Raw genomic sequence first — 17,984 nt, 5'->3', positions numbered from 1 at the left:
CATACAGTGAAGGGGGAAAAAATGTATTTGATCCCCTGCTGATTTTGTACGTTTTGCCACTGACAAAGAAATGATCAGTATATCATTTTAATGGTAGGTTTATTTGAACAGTGAGAGACAGAATAACAACAAAAAAATCCAGAAAAACGCAGGTCAAAAAATGTGTATAAAATGATTTGCATTTTAATGAGGGAAATTGGTATTTGACCCCCCCTCTGCAAAACATTTGTCACGGTCGTTGTAGTAATTGGACCAAGGCGCAGCGGGTTGTCATCTTAACTTTTATTGTGAACACGACTAATAAACAAAACAATAAACGAACGAACAGTCTTGCAGGCTAAACACAGCCGTGCAAAGTACAACCTCCCACAATTCCCATAACAAACACACTCCTAATTATAGGACCTTCAATCAGAGGCAACAATAAACTGCTGCCTCCAATTGAAGGCCCCAATCCCAATGACCTAAACATAGAAATAGAATGACTAGACGGAACATAGAAATACACTAACATAGAACATAGACCAAAACCCCTGAATACATCAATCAAACACCCCTCTACATAAACACACACCCCGAACCATATAAAACAAATAGCCCCCTGCCACGTCCTGACCAAACTACAATAACAAATAACCCCTTACTGGTCAGAACGTGACAACATTATTCTGTCTCTCACAGTTCAAATAAACCTACCATTAGCACCTAGCACTGTTGTTTGGTTAGCAGTGTTTCTGTAGTACAGGCACCTAGCACTGTTGTTTGGTTAGCAGTGTTTCTGTAGCACAGCCACCTAGCACTGTTGTTTGGTTAGCAGTGTTTCTGTAGTACAGCCACCTAGCACTGTTGTTTGGTTAGCAGTGTTTCTATAGCACAGCCACCTAGCACTGTTGTTTGGTTAGCATTGTTTCTATAGCACAGCCACCTAGCACTGTTGTTTGGTTAGCATTGTTTCTATAGCACAACCACCTAGCACTGTTGTTTGGTTAGCGGTTAGCGGTGTTTATGTAGCACGAGATGGAGTTTTCTAAAACAAATGACCACTGGATTGATGCAAATAATCCTGATATCATTCTGCAAGGTAAACACAGGCTAGTTTGTAGCTAGCTAACGTTTCTTAGAGAAGGTGTTTTTGTGTGAAGCTTTTCCATCTATCAGAAGACTGTTTATGCCAGTCACTAGTAACATTATATGTTTAATTTTCCTTCGTTGTGTTGAAACCTGGACGTTTCACTTCCTATCATTGCCTCCATCTACACCCCTCGTATTAAGCCTTTATAAACCAGGTATAAAGCGTGTTTAACCCTCCCCAGTTTAGCCTTTTATTAAATCCTAATTAATATGTTTATATGGACAGGTGGCACCTGATTCTAGTTCAGCACTCGTACTCCGAGAGGCTTTGTGGATACGGGCCCTGATGTCCTTGTTCTACTGTAATCCTCTGTCCCTGTTCTACTGTAATCCTCTCCTTCAGTCTCTAAAGGCCTTGAGTCCCTGTTCTACTGTAATCCTCCTTTCCAGTCTCTAAAGGCCTTGAGTCCCTGTTCTACTGTAATCCTCCAGTCTCTAAAGGCCTTGAGTCTCTGTTCTACTGTAATCCTCCAGTCTCTAAAGGCCTTGAGTCCCTGTTCTACTGTAATCCTCTGCTCCAGTCTCTAAAGGCCTTGAGTCCCTGTTCTACTGTAATCCTCCTTTCCAGTCTCTAAAGGCCTTGAGTCCCCGTTCTACTGTAATCCTCCAGTCTCTAAAGGCCTTGAGTCTCTGTTCTACTGTAATCCTCCAGTCTCCAAAGGCCTTGAGTCCCTGTTCTACTGTAATCCTCCTTTCCAGTCTCTAAAGGCCTTGAGTCCCCGTTCTACTGTAATCCTCCAGTCTCTAAAGGCCTTGAGTCTCTGTTCTACTGTAATCCTCCTTTCCAGTCTCTAAAGGCCTTGAGTCTCTGTTCTACTGTAATCCTCTGTCCCTGTTCTACTGTAATCCTCCAGTCTCTAAAGGCCTTGAGTCTCTGTTCTACTGTAATCCTCCAGTCTCTAAAGGCCTTGAGTCTCTGTTCTACTGTAATCCTCTCCTCCAGTCTCTAAAGGCCTTGAGTCCCTGTTCTACTGTAATCCTCTGTCCCTGTTCTACTGTAATCCTCCAGTCTCTAAAGGCCTTGAGTCCCCGTTCTACTGTAATCCTCCAGTCTCTAAAGGCCTTGAGTCCCTGTTCTACTGTAATCCTCCAGTCTCTAAAGGCCTTGAGTCCCTGTTCTACTGTAATCCTCCAGTCTCTAAAGGCCTTGAGTCTCTGTTCTACTGTAATCCTCCAGTCTCTAAAGGCCTTGAGTCTCTGTTCTACTGTAATCCTCTCCTCCAGTCTCTAAAGGCCTTGAGTCCCTGTTCTACTGTAATCCTCTGTCCCTGTTCTACTGTAATCCTCCAGTCTCTAAAGGCCTTGAGTCCCCGTTCTACTGTAATCCTCCTTTCCAGTCTCTAAAGGCCTTGAGTCCCTGTTCTACTGTAATCCTCCAGTCTCTAAAGGCCTTGAGTCCCTGTTCTACTGTAATCCTCCAGTCTCTAAAGGCCTTGAGTCCCTGTTCTACTGTAATCCTCCAGTCTCTAAAGGCCTTGAGTCTCTGTTCTACTGTAATCCTCCAGTCTCTAAAGGCCTTGAGTCCCTGTTCTACTGTAATCCTCTGTCCCTGTTCTACTGTAATCCTCCAGTCTCTAAAGGCCTTGAGTCTCTGTTCTACTGTAATCCTCTATCCCTGTTCTACTGTAATCCTCCAGTCTCTAAAGGCCTTGAGTCTCTGTTCTACTGTAATCCTCCTTTCCAGTCTCTAAAGGCCTTGAGTCTCTGTTCTACTGTAATCCTCTGTCCCTGTTCTACTGTAATCCTCCTTTCCAGTCTCTAAAGGCCTTGAGTCTCTGTTCTACTGTAATCCTCTGTCTCTGTTCTACTGTAATCCTCCTTTCCAGTCTCTAAAGGCCTTGAGTCTCTGTTCTACTGTAATCCTCTCTCCTGATGCACTGCAGCTCATACTGGACCTACCTTACACTTCATATATCATCATATATCTCTTCATATATTATATATATATATATATGTATATTTATGTACATTCTGACATATATATATCTACACAGATATACAGGCATGTTACTGATCTATTTATGTACGATGGTATATAAATGTTCTCATATATCTATGGAATATATATATATATATGTGATGTATATATGCGTGTGTGTTTGTGTCTGCTGTTAAGATAGGGTGAAGTTAAACAAGCAGATATATTGTATATTCTAGGGTCTCCCCGTACCCCCGTACCCCCGTACCCTCACCCCGCCCTGCAACCCCCTTCTGTCCTGCTGGTTGGGGATCGTGGTGGGGCTGGTTAGCCAGTTTAGGATTAGCGGTCAATGCTAGCAAAAGCTAAGGGTTAGAGGTTAGAGGGTAAGTCATTAACAGTTAGCAATTAATGCTAGTTTAGCTTAATTGTTAGCTGCTAATGCTAGTTATTGGCTAACACTACATTAGCGTCACGGTTAACCGCTACTGGTAGTTTAGCCCCAGGACTAGCAGTGATTCCTAGTTTAGGGTTAACTACTAATGCTAGTTCAGTGACAGGGTTAGCTGCTAATGCTATTTTAGCCGCAGGACTAGCAGTGATTCCTAGTTTAGGGGTAGCTGCTAATGTTAGTTCAGTGACAGGGTTAGCTGCTAATGCTATTTTAGCCGCAGGACTAGCAGTGATGGCTAGTTTGGAGTTAGCTGCTAATGGTAGTTTAGCCCCAGGACTAGTAGTGATTCCTAGTTTAGGGTTAGCTACTGATGCTAGTTCAGCGACAGCATTAGCTGCTAATGCTATTTTAGCCCCAGGGCTAGCAGTGATGGCTAGTTCGGGGTTAGCTGCTAATGGTAGTTTAGCCCCAGGACTAGCAATGATTTCTAGTTTAGGGTTAGCTACTAATACTAGTTCAGTGACAGGGTTAGCTTCTAATGCTATTTTAGCCCCAGGGCTAGCAATGATGGCTAGTTTGGGGTTAGCTACTAATGCTAGTTTAGCGCGGGGTTTAGCTGCTAATGCTAGTTTAACCCCGGAGTTAGGTACTAAGGCTAGTTTATCCCCAGGATTATCCCGATAGTTTAGCGTAGCCCGGGGTTAGCGGCTACAGCTAGATTAGCGGAGCAGGGTTAGAGGTTAACAGTGGTTTCTGTGTTGAAGGTTGTCGCGGCTCAGAAGCCAACCCTCACGGTTCCCCCACCCGGTCCTGCGGCCCCCAGGGCAGCTCCAGCGAGGAGATATGGGTGCTGCGCAAGCCTGGGCCAGGTAACCCCCCGCCCCGCGCAGCCTTGCCTGACCCCTGACCTGTGGCGTTGTCTACAGATAGAAGCTGCCCCTAACCACAGATCTAGATCAGATTTTACGGTTAATACTATAGGGCAAGGCAACACAACATACCCTACAGGATCTGACCTAGAATCAGTGGATAGGGGCACCTTACAGACCCTGCTGTCCCTCCATTATGTCCAGAGCTGAACAGAGCCCAGTACCTACCTGGCTGTACCTGGTCCCTGGCTGTACCTGGCGAAACCTGGCAATACCTGGTCCCTGGCTGTGTGTGTAGGGCTGCAGTCATAATCTATCTATCTATCTATCAATCGATCGTTCTATCTATCTATCGTTCTATCTATCTATATCGTTCTATCTATCTATATCGTTCTATCTATCTATCTATCTATTTATCTATCTATCGTTCTATCTATCTATATCTATATCGTTCTATCATTCTATCTATCTATATCTATATCTATCTATCTATCTATCTATCTATCTATCATCTATCTATCTATCTATCTATCTATCTATCTATCTATCTATCTATCTATCTATCTATCTATCTATCTGCATGGGCCTTTAGTCTCTCTGTCTGCTCTGTCAGTCATCAGGCCTGCGTTGGTCAGTGGATGTGTGTGTGTGTGTGTGTGTGTTTGCCTGTGTCAGTTAATCGGTGTGTGTGTGTTTAAGTGTGTCAGTCACTCCGTCAATCACCTAGTCTGTCCTAGTTGTGAAGCCATACTGTTGAGTGGGCTGCTGTCCAGTGCATTGTAGCAGAGACACACATAGTTACCTGGCTCTGTGTTAACACACCTGTGTGTGTGTGTGTGTGTGTGTGTGTGTGTGTGTGTGTGTGTTTACCAGGTGGAGACCGCAGTAGCGTGGGGAGCTCTGGCAGCGTGACCAGCGTGAGGTCATCAGGGAGTGGTCAGAGTGCCGGGAGCTCCACCCACATTATCCACGCACAGGCAGAGGGGGTTAAGGTGAGATACACACACACACACACACACACACACACACACACACACACACGCACAAGTACATACACACACATACACACACACATACATATACACACACACACACACACACGCATACACACACATACACAAACACACACACACACGCACACATACATACACACGCACACATACATACACACACATACACACACACACACATACACACACACACACACACACGCACACACACACACACACGCACACACCAAACCACACACACACACACACATACACACACAGACACACCAAACCACACACACCGACACACAAATGCACACACACACACAAACACACACACACACACACACACACCACACACACACACACACACACACACACACACACACACACACACACACACACACACACACACACAGCTTCCCTGTTTGGAGTCCTAGTTATCTGTCCTAGTGTAGAACGGCCCTGTTTGGAGTCCTGTATATCTGTCCTAGTGTAGAACGGCCCTGTTTGGAGTCCTGTATATCTGTCCTAGTGTAGAACGGCCCTGTTTGGAGTCCTGTATATCTGTCCTAGTGTAGAACGGCCCTGTTTGGAGTCCTGGTTATCTGTCCTAGTGTAGAACGGCCCTGTTTGGAGTCCTGTATATCTGTCCTAGTGTAGAACGGCCCTGTTTGGAGTCCTGTATATCTGTCCTAGTGTAGAACGGCCCTGTTTGGAGTCCTGGTTATCTGTCCTAGTGTAGAACGGCCCTGTTTGGAGTCCTGTATATCTGTCCTAGTGTAGAACGGCCCTGTTTGGAGTCCTGTATATCTGTCCTAGTGTAGAACGGCCCTGTTTGGAGTCCTAGTTATCTGTCCTAGTGTAGAACGGCCCTGTTTGGAGTCCTGTATATCTGTCCTAGTGTAGAACGGCCCTGTTTGGAGTCCTAGTTATCTGTCCTAGTGTAGAACGGCCCTGTTTGGAGTCCTGGTTATCTGTCCTAGTGTAGAACGGCCCTGTTTGTGTTAGACTGTCTCTGTGTGTTGTAGCTAAACTAAAGGCTGTGTCTCTGTGTGTTGTAACTAAAGGCTGTGTCTCTGTGTGTTGTAACTAAAGGCTGTGTCTCTGTGTGTTGTAACTAAAGGCTGTGTCTCTGTGTGTTGTAACTAAAGGCTGTGTTGTTTCTCCCTGTAGCTCCTGGCAACAGTGCTGTCTCAGTCTGCCAAAGCCAAAGAGCACCTGCTGGAGCAGTCCAAGTCTGTAGAGCTATCTACAGGTAGGTGTGTGTGTGTGTGTGTGTGTGTGTGTGTGTGTGTGTGTGTGTGTGTGTGTGTGTGTGTGTGTGTGTGTGTGTGGCAATCTACAGGTACACATCACTCCAGTGAGAGAAGGATGAGAGAGAGAGACAGAGAGAGAGAGAGAGAGGGATGAGATCGAGAGAGAGAGAGAGAGAGAGAGATGAGAGAGAGAGAGGGATGAGAGAGAGAGGGAGGGAGAGAGACAGAGAGAGAGAGAGGGATGAGAGAGGGAGGGAGGGAGAGAGACAGAGAGAGAGAGGGATGAGAGAGGGAGGGAGGGAGAGAGACAGCGAGAGAGAGGGATGAGAGAGGGAGGGAGGGAGGGAGAGAGACAGTGAGAGAGAGAGGGATGAGAGAGGGAGGGAGGGAGAGAGACAGAGAGAGAGAGAGGGATGAGAGAGGGAGGGAGGGAGAGAGACAGAGAGAGAGAGAGGGATGAGAGAGGGAGGGAGGGAAAGAGACAGAGAGACAGGGGGTGAGGGAGATAAAGAGAGCATCATCTGTTTCCTTTATAACGATTGAAGCAATCGCACACCCACACACACGCACGCACACACACACACACACACACACACACACACACACACACACACACACACACACACACACACACACACACACACACACACACTGGGATCTGGATCTTGGCGGCTCTGTCATCCAGATGGCCAGTAGTTAGTAGAGGCCTGTGATTGGCTGACGAGGCCAGTTACTGAGGAGGAGGTGAAACCTGATTGGTTATTCACACGGTGGATGAGAGGGGGTTTGGTTTTATAGAAAGAAATGGTGGGACAGGATTGGTTGAAAATATGAGTGGTTGAGCTCGGCCAACGACAGTGTGTGTCACCTCCAGGCACCGCCTCTGCCTCTAGACAGTCGAGCCAATCAGGATGCCCGCTCCATGAAGCTCCGCCCTATGACGCCACGGCAACCTGGAAGGGGGAGGGGCAAGGCGAGGGGAAGGTAAGACAGACGGACGGAGGGAAAGACACTCGTCCTCTCAGAGTCTCTCTCACACACTTCCTGCTTCACTGTGTCCCTCTGCTCACCGAAACTGGTGTCCATCTTCCCTTCAGCACAATCTCTCTCACACACACTCTCCACCAACAGCAGAACACACACACACACACACAGAACCACGGACACACACACACACACACACCCAGAACCACGGACACACACACACACACACACCCAGAACCACGGACACACACACCCAGAACCACGGACACACACACACAGTCTCGAACACGGACATACGTCCAGGATGGCCAAACACTATCTCTCTCAGCTGGCCTCGTCCTTACTGCGAGCGTTCGGTTGCAGCCATGACACGGTGAGTGTGTGTGTGTGTGTGTGTGTGTGTGTGTGTGTGTGTGTGTGTTGTGTGTGTGTGTGTGTGTGTGTGTGTGTCTCTGTGTGTGTGTGTGTGTGTGTGTGTGTGTGTGTCTCTGTGTGTGTGTGTGTGTGTGTGTGTGTGTGTGTGTGTGTGTGTGTGTGTGTGTGTGTGTGTGTGTCTCTGTGTGTGTGTCTCTCTCTGTGTGTGTGTGTGTGTGTGTGTGTGTGTGTGTGTGTGTGTGTGTGTGTGTGTGTGTTATCTGCATTTCTGTCACCTGTCTCTTCCTCTGTCTGTTCTGTCTTCTCTCCTTTCAGGTTTTCCTCCTCCATCTCTGTGTTACTCCTCCTCCATCTCTGTGTTCCTCCTCCTCCATCTCTGTGTTCATCCTCCTCCATCTCTGTGTTCCTCCTCCTCCATCTCTGTGTTCCTCCTCCTCCATCTCTGTGTTCCTCCTCCATCTCTGTGTTCCTCCTCCATCTCTGTGTTCCTCCTCCTCCATCTCTGTGTTCCTCCTCCATCTCTGTGTTCCTCCTCCATCTCTGTGTTCCTCCTCCTCCATCTCTGTGTTCCTCCTCCATCTCTGTGTTCCTCCTCCTCCATCTCTGTGTTCCTCCTCCATCTCTGTGTTCCTCCTCCTCCATCTCTGTGTTCCTCCTCCATCTCTGTGTTCCTCCTCCTCCATCTCTGTGTTCCTCCTCCATCTCTGTGTTCCTCCTCCATCTCTGTGTTCCTCCTCCTCCATCTCTGTGTTCCTCCTCCTCCATCTCTGTGTTCCTCCTCCTCCATCTCTGTGTTCCTCCTCCTCCATCTCTGTGTTGTTCCTCCATCTCTGTGTTCCTCCTCCTCCATCTCTGTGTTCCTCCTCCTCCATCTCTGTGTTCCTCCTCCTCCATCTCTGTGTTCCTCCTCCTCCATCTCTGTGTTCCTCCTCCTCCATCTCTGTGTTCCTCCTCCTCCATCTCTGTGTTCCTCCTCCATCTCTGTGTTCCTCCTCCTCCATCTCTGTGTTCCTCCTCCTCCATCTCTGTGTTCTTCCTCCTCCATCTCTGTGTTCCTCCTCCATCTCTGTGTTCCTCCTCCTCCATCTCTGTGTTCCTCCTCCTCCATCTCTGTGTTCCTCCTCCTCCATCTCTGTGTTCCTCCTCCATCTCTGTGTACCTCCTCCTCCATCTCTGTGTTCCTCCTCCATCTCTGTGTTCCTCCTCCTCCTCCATCTCTGTGTTCTTCCTCCTCCATCTCTGTGTTCCTCCTCCATCTCTGTGTTCCTCCTCCTCCATCTCTGTGTTCCTCCTCCTCCATCTCTGTGTTCCTCCTCCTCCATCTCTGTGTTCCTCCTCCATCTCTGTGTTCCTCCTCCTCCATCTCTGTGTTCTTCCTCCTCCATCTCTGTGTTCCTCCTCCTCCATCTCTGTGTTCCTCCTCCTCCATCTCTGTGTTCCTCCTCCTCCATCTCTGTGTTCCTCCTCCTCCATCTCTGTGTTCCTCCTCCTCCATCTCTGTGTTCTTCCTCCTCCATCTCTGTGTTCCTCCTCCTCCATCTCTGTGTTCCTCCTCCTCCTCCATCTCTGTGTTCTTCCTCCTCCATCTCTGTGTTCCTCCTCCATCTCTGTGTTCCTCCTCCTCCATCTCTGTGTTCCTCCTCCTCCATCTCTGTGTTCCTCCTCCATCTCTGTGTTCCTCCTCCTCCATCTCTGTGTTCCTCCTCCTCCATCTCTGTGTTCCTCCTCCTCCATCTCTGTGTTCCTCCTCCTCCATCTCTGTGTTCCTCCTCCTCCATCTCTGTGTTGTTTCTCCATCTCTGTGTTCCTCATCCTCCATCCCTGTTTTCCTTGTTTGCTGCCCAGGGACGTTGTTTTGTGTTCTCTAAACCTCTGTGATATGAGCCTATACTATATATATATATATATATATATATATATATATATATATATATATATGTATATACTGGAGATCTACTATACTATATATATACACTATACCATATTGGATATATACTATACTATATATACATTTACTATACTGGATATATACTATACTATACTCATTTACTATACTGGATATATACTATACTATATATACATTTACTATACTGGATATATACTATATATATATATATATATACACACTATACTGGAGATATACTATACTGGATATGTACTATACTATACTCTATATACATTTACTATACTGGATATATACTATATATATATATATATACACTATACTGTATATATACTATACTGTATATACACTATACTATACTGAATATAATCTATACATGGTACTATACTGGATATATATTATACTACACTGTATGTATACTGTACTGGATATATACTATACTATACTGGATATATACTGTAATATACTATATATACACTATGCTATACTGTATATACACAATACTATACTGTATATATACTATACTGTATATATAATACACTATACTGTATACATACTATATTTTATATACGGTACTATACTGGATATATACTATACTGGATATATACTATACTGTACTGGATACATACTATACTATACTGGATAAATACTGTAATATACTGTATATACACTATACTATCCTATATATATACTATACTGATCTATATATTATACTATACTGTATATATACTATACTGTATATACACTATACTATATATATACTATACTGATCTATATATTATACTATACTGTATATTATACTATACTGTATATATACTGCACTATACTGTATATATACTATACTGATCTATATATTATACTATACTGTATATTATACTATACTGTATATATACTACACTATACTGTATATATACTATACTGATCTATATATTATACTATACTGTATATTATACTATACTGTATATATACTACACTATACTGTATATATACTACACTAAATGTAATACTGTATATATACTACACTGTACAGTAGCCTGAGCCATCATAATCTTAGTTACCCTAGCTTAGCACCGTGTGTGTGTGTGTGTGTGTGTGTGTGTGTGTGTGTGTGTATGCGATAGCTTGATCAGATCACAGCCATCTGATGAACATGTTTCTCCCAGCAGGGTGTGTAGGTTCGCATGGCTATCTGTTTTAGTTCCAGATCCTCCCTCCCTCCCTCCTCCCTCCTTCCTCTCCACCTCCTCTCCACCTCCTCTCCCCCTCCTCCCTCCCTCCTCTCCCCCTCCTCCCTCCTCCTCCCTCCTCTCCCCCTCCTCCCTCCCTCCTCTCCCCCTCCTCTCCCCTCCTCTCCCCCTCCTCCCTCCCTCCTCTCCCCCTCCTCCCTCCCTCCTCTCCCCCGCCTCCCTCCCTCCACTCCCCCTCCTCTCCCCCTCCTCCCTCCCTCCTCTCCCCCTCCTCCCTCCCTCCTCTCCCCCTCCTCTCCCCCCTCCTCCCTCCCTCCTCCCTCCCTCCTCTCTCCCTCCTCCCTCCCCCCTCCCTCCCTCCTCTCCCCCTCCGTGTGACCCGTGGTCCAGTTGATGTCCTGAGCAGAGTGGGTGGGAAGAAAAGAGGGGAGGGGAGAGAGAGGGAGAAAGAGGAGGTGCTGGTAGACTGGGCATAGCTGAGTTTTCCATGGTTCTCTGCTGCCCCTCAGTGGACAGAACATGCTACTGCAGCTGTTTGTGATAGAGGACGTCTCTCTCTCCAGCAGACTTCACCACATCAGAATCTCCTCAGAGTGAGGTGTCTACATTCTCTGGATGTGATTGGCCAGGTCCACCCTTCCATCTTCTCCAATAGCTCGAAGAGAGAGCCTGTCTTCTCCCTCCTTTCATCTTCTCGAAGAGAGAGCCTGTCTTCTCCCTCCTTCCATCTTCTCCAATAGCTCACCCAGACAGAGCCTGTCTTCTCCCTCCTTCCATCTTCTCCAATAGCTCATCCAGACAGAGCCTGTCTTCTCCCTCCTTCCATCTTCTCCAATAGCTCACCCAGACAGAGCCTGTCTTCTCCCTCCTTCCATCTTCTCCAATAGCTCACCCAGACAGAGCCTGTCTTCTCCCTCCTTCCATCTTCTCCAATAGCTCGAAGAGAGAGCCTGTCTTCTCCCTCCTTTCATCTTCTCCAATAGCTCACCCAGACAGAGTCTGTCTTCTCCCTCCTTCCATCTTCTCCAATAGCTCGAAGAGAGAGCCTGTCTTCTCCCTCCTTTCATCTTCTCGAAGAGACAGCCTGTCTTCTGCCTCCTCCCATCTTCTCGAAGAGAGAGCCTGTCTTCTGCCTCCTCCCATCTTCTCGAAGAGAGAGCCTGTCTTCTGCCTCCTCCCATCTTCTCGAAGAGAGAGCCTGTCTTCTCCCTCCTTCCATCTTCTCCAATAGCTCACCCAGAGAGAGCCTGTCTTCTCCCTCCTCCCATCTTCTCGAAGAGAGAGCCTGTCTTCTGCCTCCTCCCATCTTCTCGAAGAGAGAGCCTGTCTTCTCCCTCCTTCCATCTTCTCCAATAGCTCACCCAGAGAGAGCCTGTCTTCTCCCTCCTCCCATCTTCTCCAATAGCTCACCCAGACAGAGCCTGTCTTCTCCCTCCTTCCATCTTCTCCAATAGCTCACCCAGAGAGAGCCTGCCTTCTCCCCTCCTTCCATCTTCTCGAAGAGAGAGCCTGTCTTCTCTCTCCTTCCATCTTCTCCAATAGCTCACCCAGAGAGAGCCTGTCTTCTCCCTCCTTCCATCTTCTCCAATAGCTCACCCAGAGATAGCCTGTCTTCTCCCTCCTTCCCATCTTCTCCAATAGCTCACCCAGAGATAGCCTGTCTTCTCCCTCCTTCCATCTTCTCCAATAGCTCACCCAGACAGAGCCTGTCTTCTCCCTCCTTCCATCTTCTCCAATAGCTCACCCAGACAGAGCCTGTCTTCTCCCCTCCTCTCATCTTCTCCAATAGCTCACCCAGAGATAGCCTGTCTTCTCCCTCTCTCCCTCCTCTAGTAGCTCCTAGCCGTTAGCCTTTAGCCTAGTCCTCCTCTCCTTCTTGTTATTCTTAGCTAGTCTTTAGCCTTCAGCTGTTAGCGGTGTTTAGCCCAGAGCCCATAGCTTTTAGCCACCTGTCTTTTCCTCTTCTGTCTCCTCTACTAGTGAATTAGCCTTTAGCCATTAGCGGTTAGCCTTTAGCTATTAGCGGTTAGCTATTAGCAGTTAGCCGTTAGTGGTTGGCCATTGGCTGTTAGCCGTTAGCGGTTAGCTATTAGCAGTTAGCCGTTAGCGGTTAGCCATTAGCCGTTAGCGGTTAGCTATTAGCAGTTAGCCTTTAGCGGTTAGCGGTTAGCCGTTAGCCCAGAGCCAGCCGTAGTGACAGAACTCCACCTGTCTTCTCTCCTAGAGCTCTGAGGCTGTTGTCCAATGGCTGAGTGACTTTCAGCTGCAGGTCTACGCTCCAAACTTCATCAGCGCCGGGTATGACATAGTCACCATTAGCAGAATGACCCCAGAGGTAAGGAACCTTGACCTCTGAACCCCTATCCCTTTGACCTGAAAGTTAAAGTCACGCCCTAAACCACACCCCCCTGTCACATCACCGCTCACTCACTGATCATAATGCAGTTGCCTTAGCAACCCCCTCCCCCCCCCCCAGATTCCCTCTAGGACAGTCACTGAGCATGCCCAGGACCTCGTCTGTGATTGGCCAGGACAGGGCTGCCTGCCTGCCAGCCATTAGAGCAGATGGACTCAAAGTTCCTCCTATGACACGGCCCTATGTGTTCTGTGTATTGTGCAGAAATGTGTGTGTGTGTGTGTGTGTGTGTGTGTGTGTGTCTCCTGCTGTGTGTGTACCTCGGAATAGTGATACAATTACATCCCCAGATGAAAACCAATCAATCAATTAATGTTTTTTTTATTTGTTTTAATCTACTAATGTAGACTCTACCCCCACACACTGACTGGACTCTACCCACACTGACTGGACTCTACCCCCACACTGACTGGACTCTACCCACACTGACTGGACTCTACCCCCACACTGACTGGACTCTACCCACACACTGACTGGACTCTACCCCCACACTGACTGGACTCTACCCCCACACTGACTGGACTCTACCCCCACACTGACTGGACTCTACCCCCACACTGACTGGACTCTACCCCACACACTGACTGGACTCTACCCCACACACTGACTGGACTCTACCCCACACTGACTGGACTCTACCCCCACACTGACTGGACTCTACCCCCACACACTGGACTGGACTCTACCCCCACACTGACTGGACTCTACCCCACACTGACTGGACTCTACCCCCACACTGACTGGACTCTCCCCCACACGCGCACTGGACCTCTACCCACACTGACTGGACTCTACCCCCACACACTGACTGGACTCTACCCACCTGCTGGACTCTACCCCCACACTGACTGGACTCTACCCCCACACACTGACTGGACTCTACCCCCCACACTGACTGGACTCTACCCACACACTGACTGGACTCTACCCCCACACTGACTGGACTCTACCCCACACTGACTGGACTCTACCCACACTGACTGGACTCTACCCCCACACTGACTGGACTCTACCCCACACTGACTGGACTCTACCCCCACACTGACTGGACTCTACCACACTGACTGAGCTCTACCCCCACACTGACTGGACTCTACCCACACTGACTGGACTCTACCCCCACACTGACTGGACTCTACCCCCACACACTGACTGGACTCTACCCCCACACTGACTGGACTCTACCCCCACACACTGACTGGACTCTACCCCCACACACTGACTAGACTCTACCCCCACACACTGACTAGACTCTACCCCCACACACTGACTGGGGTGTGGGGACAGTGGGTGGGTGGAGCCAGACTGTAGATAGGTGGGGCTAGGTGATCGGTGGGTGGAGCCAGACAGTAGGGTTTGGCCAGACAGTAGGGTGGGTGGAGCCAGACTGTAGATAGGTGGAGCTATGCTGTGGGTGTGGCCAGACAGTAGATAGGTGGAGCTATGCTGTGGGTGTGGCCAGACAGTAGATAGGTGGAGCTATGTTGTGGGTGTGGCCAGACAGTAGGGTGGGTGGAGCCAGACAGTAGATAGGTGGAGCAATGCTGTGGGTGTGGCCAGACAGTAGATAGGTGGAGCTATGCTGTGGGTGTGGCCAGACAGTAGATAGGTGGAGCTATGCTGTGGGTGTGGCCAGACAGTAGGCTGGGTGTAGCCAGACTCTAGGCTGGGTGTAGCCAGACAGTAGGCTGGGTGGAGCCAGACTCTAGGCTGGGTGTAGCCAGACTCTAGGCTGGGTGTAGCCAGACTCTAGGCTGGGTGTAGCCAGATAGTAGGCTGGGTGTAGCCAGACTCTAGGCTGGGTGTAGCCAGATAGTAGGCTGGGTGTAGCCAGATAGTAGGCTGGGTGTAGCCAGACTCTAGGCTGGGTGGAGCCAGACTCTAGGCTGGGTGTAGCCAGACAGTAAGCTGGGTGTAGCCAGACAGTAGGCTGGGTGTAGCCAGATAGTAGGCTGGGTGTAGCCAGACTCAAGGCTGGGTGTAGCCAGACAGTAAGCTGGGTGTAGCCAGACTCTAGGCTGGGTGAAGCCAGATAGTAGGCTGGGTGTAGCTTGGGTCTAGGCTGGGTGTAGCAAGACAGTAAGCTGGGTGTAGCCAGACAGTAGGCTGGGTGTAGCCAGACTCTAGGCTGGGTGTAGCCAGACAGTAGGCTGGGTGTAGCCAGACTCTAGGCTGGGTGTAGCTGGGGGTCTAGGCTGGGTGTAGCCAGACTCTAGGCTGTGTGGAGCCAGACTCTAGGCTGGGTGTAGCCAGACTCTAGGCTGGGTGTAGCCAGACTCTAGGCTGGGTGTAGGCAGACTCTAGGCTGGGTGTAGCCAGACAGTAGGCTGGGTGTAGCTGGGATCTAGGCTGGGTGTAGCCAGATAGTAGGCTGGGTGTAGCCAGACAGTAGGCTGGGTGTAGCCAGACAGTAGGCTGGGTGTAGTCAGACAGTAGGCTGGGTGTAGCCAGACTCTAGGCTGGGTGTAGCCAGACAGTAGGCTGGGTGTAGCCATACTCTAGGCTGGTTGTAGCCAGACAGTAGGCTGGGTGTAACCAGACAGTAGGCTGGGTGTAGCCAGACAGTAGGCTGGGTGTAGCCAGACTCTAGGCTGGGTGTAGCCAGACTCTAGGCTGGTTGTAGCCAGACTCTAGGCTGGGTGTAACCAGACTCTAGGCTGGGTGTAGCCAGACTCTAGGCTGGTTGTAGCCAGATAGTAGGCTGGGTGTAGCCAGACAGTAGGCTGGGTGTAGCCAGACTCTAGGCTGGTTGTAGCCAGACAGTAGGCTGGGTGTAGCCAGACTCTAGGCTGGTTGTAGCCAGACAGTAGGCTGGGTGTAGCCTGACTCCAGGCTGAGTGTAGCTGGGGGTCTAGGCTGGGTGTAGCCAGACTCTAGGCTGGTTGTAGCCAGACAGTAGGCTGGGTGTAGCCAGACTCTACGCTGGTTGTAGCCAGACAGTAGGCTGGGTGTAGCCAGACTCTAGGCTGGGTGTAGCCAGACTCTAGGCTGGTTGTAGCCAGACTCTAGGCTGGGTGTAGCCAGACTCTAGGCTGGTTGTAGCCAGATAGTAGGCTGGGTGTAGCCAGACAGTAGACTGGGTGTAGCCAGACTCTAGGCTGGTTGTAGCCAGACAGTAGGCTGGGTGTAGCCAGACTCTAGGCTGGTTGTAGCCAGACAGTAGGCTGGGTGTAGCCTGACTCCAGGCTGAGTGTAGCTGGGGGTCTAGGCTGGGTGTAGCCAGACTCTAGGCTGGTTGTAGCCAGACAGTAGGCTGGGTGTAGCCAGACTCTAGGCTGGTTGTAGCCAGACAGTAGGCTGGGTGTAGCCAGACTCTAGGCTGGGTGTAGCCAGACTCTAGGCTGGTTGTAGCCAGACTCTAGGCTGGGTGTAGCCAGACTCTAGGCTGGTTGTAGCCAGATAGTAGGCTGGGTGTAGCCAGACAGTAGGTTGGGTGTAGCCAGACTCTAGGCTGGTTGTAGCCAGACAGTAGGCTGGGTGTAGCCAGACTCCAGGCTGGGTGTAGCCAGACTCTAGGCTGGGTGTAGCCAGACAGTAGGCTGGGTGTAGCCAGACTCCAGGCTGGGTGTAGCTGGGGGTCTAGGCTGGGTGTAGCCAGACTCCAGGCTGGGTGTAGCCAGACTCCAGGCTGGGTGTAGCTGGGGGTCTAGGCTGGGTGTAGCCAGACTCCAGGCTGGGTGTAGCCAGACTCCAGGCTGGGTGTAGCCAGACTCTAGGCTGGTTGTAGCCAGACAGTAGGCTGGGTGTAGCCTGACTCCAGGCTGAGTGTAGCTGGGGGTCTAGGCTGGGTGTAGCCAGACTCTAGGCTGGTTGTAGCCAGACAGTAGGCTGGGTGTAGCCAGACTCCAGGCTGGGTGTAGCCAGACAGTAGGCTGGGTGTAGCCAGACAGTAGGCTGGGTGTAGCCAGATTCCAGGCTGGGTGTAGCCAGACAGTAGGCTGGGTGTAGCCAGACTCTAGGCTGGTTGTAGCCAGACTCTAGGCTGGTTGTAGCCAGACAGTAGGCTGGGTGTAGCCAGACTCCAGGCTGGGTGTAGCCAGACAGTAGGCTGGGTGTAGCCAGACTCCAGGCTGGGTGTAGCCAGACAGTAGGCTGGGTGTAGCCAGACTCCAGGCTGGGTGTAGCCAGACTCCAGGCTGGGTGTAGCCAGACTCTAGGCTGGGTGTAGCCAGACAGTAGGCTGGGTGTAGCCAGACTCTAGGCTGGGTGTAGCCAGACTCTAGGCTGGGTGTAGCCAGACTCCAGGCTGGGTGTAGCCAGACTCCAGGCTGGGTGTAGCCAGACTCCAGGCTGGGTGTAGCCAGACTCTAGGCTGGGTGTAGCCAGACAGTAGCCTGGGTGTAACCAGACAGTAGGCTGGGTGTAGCCAGACTCCAGGCTGGGTGTAGCCAGACTCTAGGCTGGTTGTAGCCAGACAGTAGACTGGGTGTAGCCAGACTCCAGGCTGGGTGTAGCCAGACTCTAGGCTGGGTGTAGCCAGACAGTAGGCTGGGTGTAGCCAGACAGTAGGCTGGGTGTAGCCAGACTCCAGGCTGGGTGTAGCCAGACTCTAGGCTGGG

General features: G+C 49.7%; 1 protein-coding gene across 1 annotated transcript in view; it reads left to right on the top strand.

Moving 5' to 3' along the window:
• Positions 1-17,984, top strand: part of caskin1 (CASK interacting protein 1) — a gene marked incomplete at both ends in the record, with an annotated part of 62,786 nt that overhangs the window by 37,543 nt on the left and 7,259 nt on the right. Inside the window, 5 exon segments of the mRNA XM_029745339.1 lie at positions 4,208-4,312; positions 5,186-5,304; positions 6,478-6,559; positions 7,435-7,544; positions 13,234-13,344. Coding sequence (XP_029601199.1) covers positions 4,208-4,312; positions 5,186-5,304; positions 6,478-6,559; positions 7,435-7,544; positions 13,234-13,344 — 527 coding nt within the window.

The sequence above is a fragment of the Salmo trutta genome, unplaced genomic scaffold (genome assembly GCF_901001165.1).
Source record: "Salmo trutta unplaced genomic scaffold, fSalTru1.1, whole genome shotgun sequence".
NCBI classification, from domain to species: domain Eukaryota; kingdom Metazoa; phylum Chordata; class Actinopteri; order Salmoniformes; family Salmonidae; genus Salmo; species Salmo trutta.
This window is presented reverse-complemented; position numbering and strand designations above follow the sequence as displayed.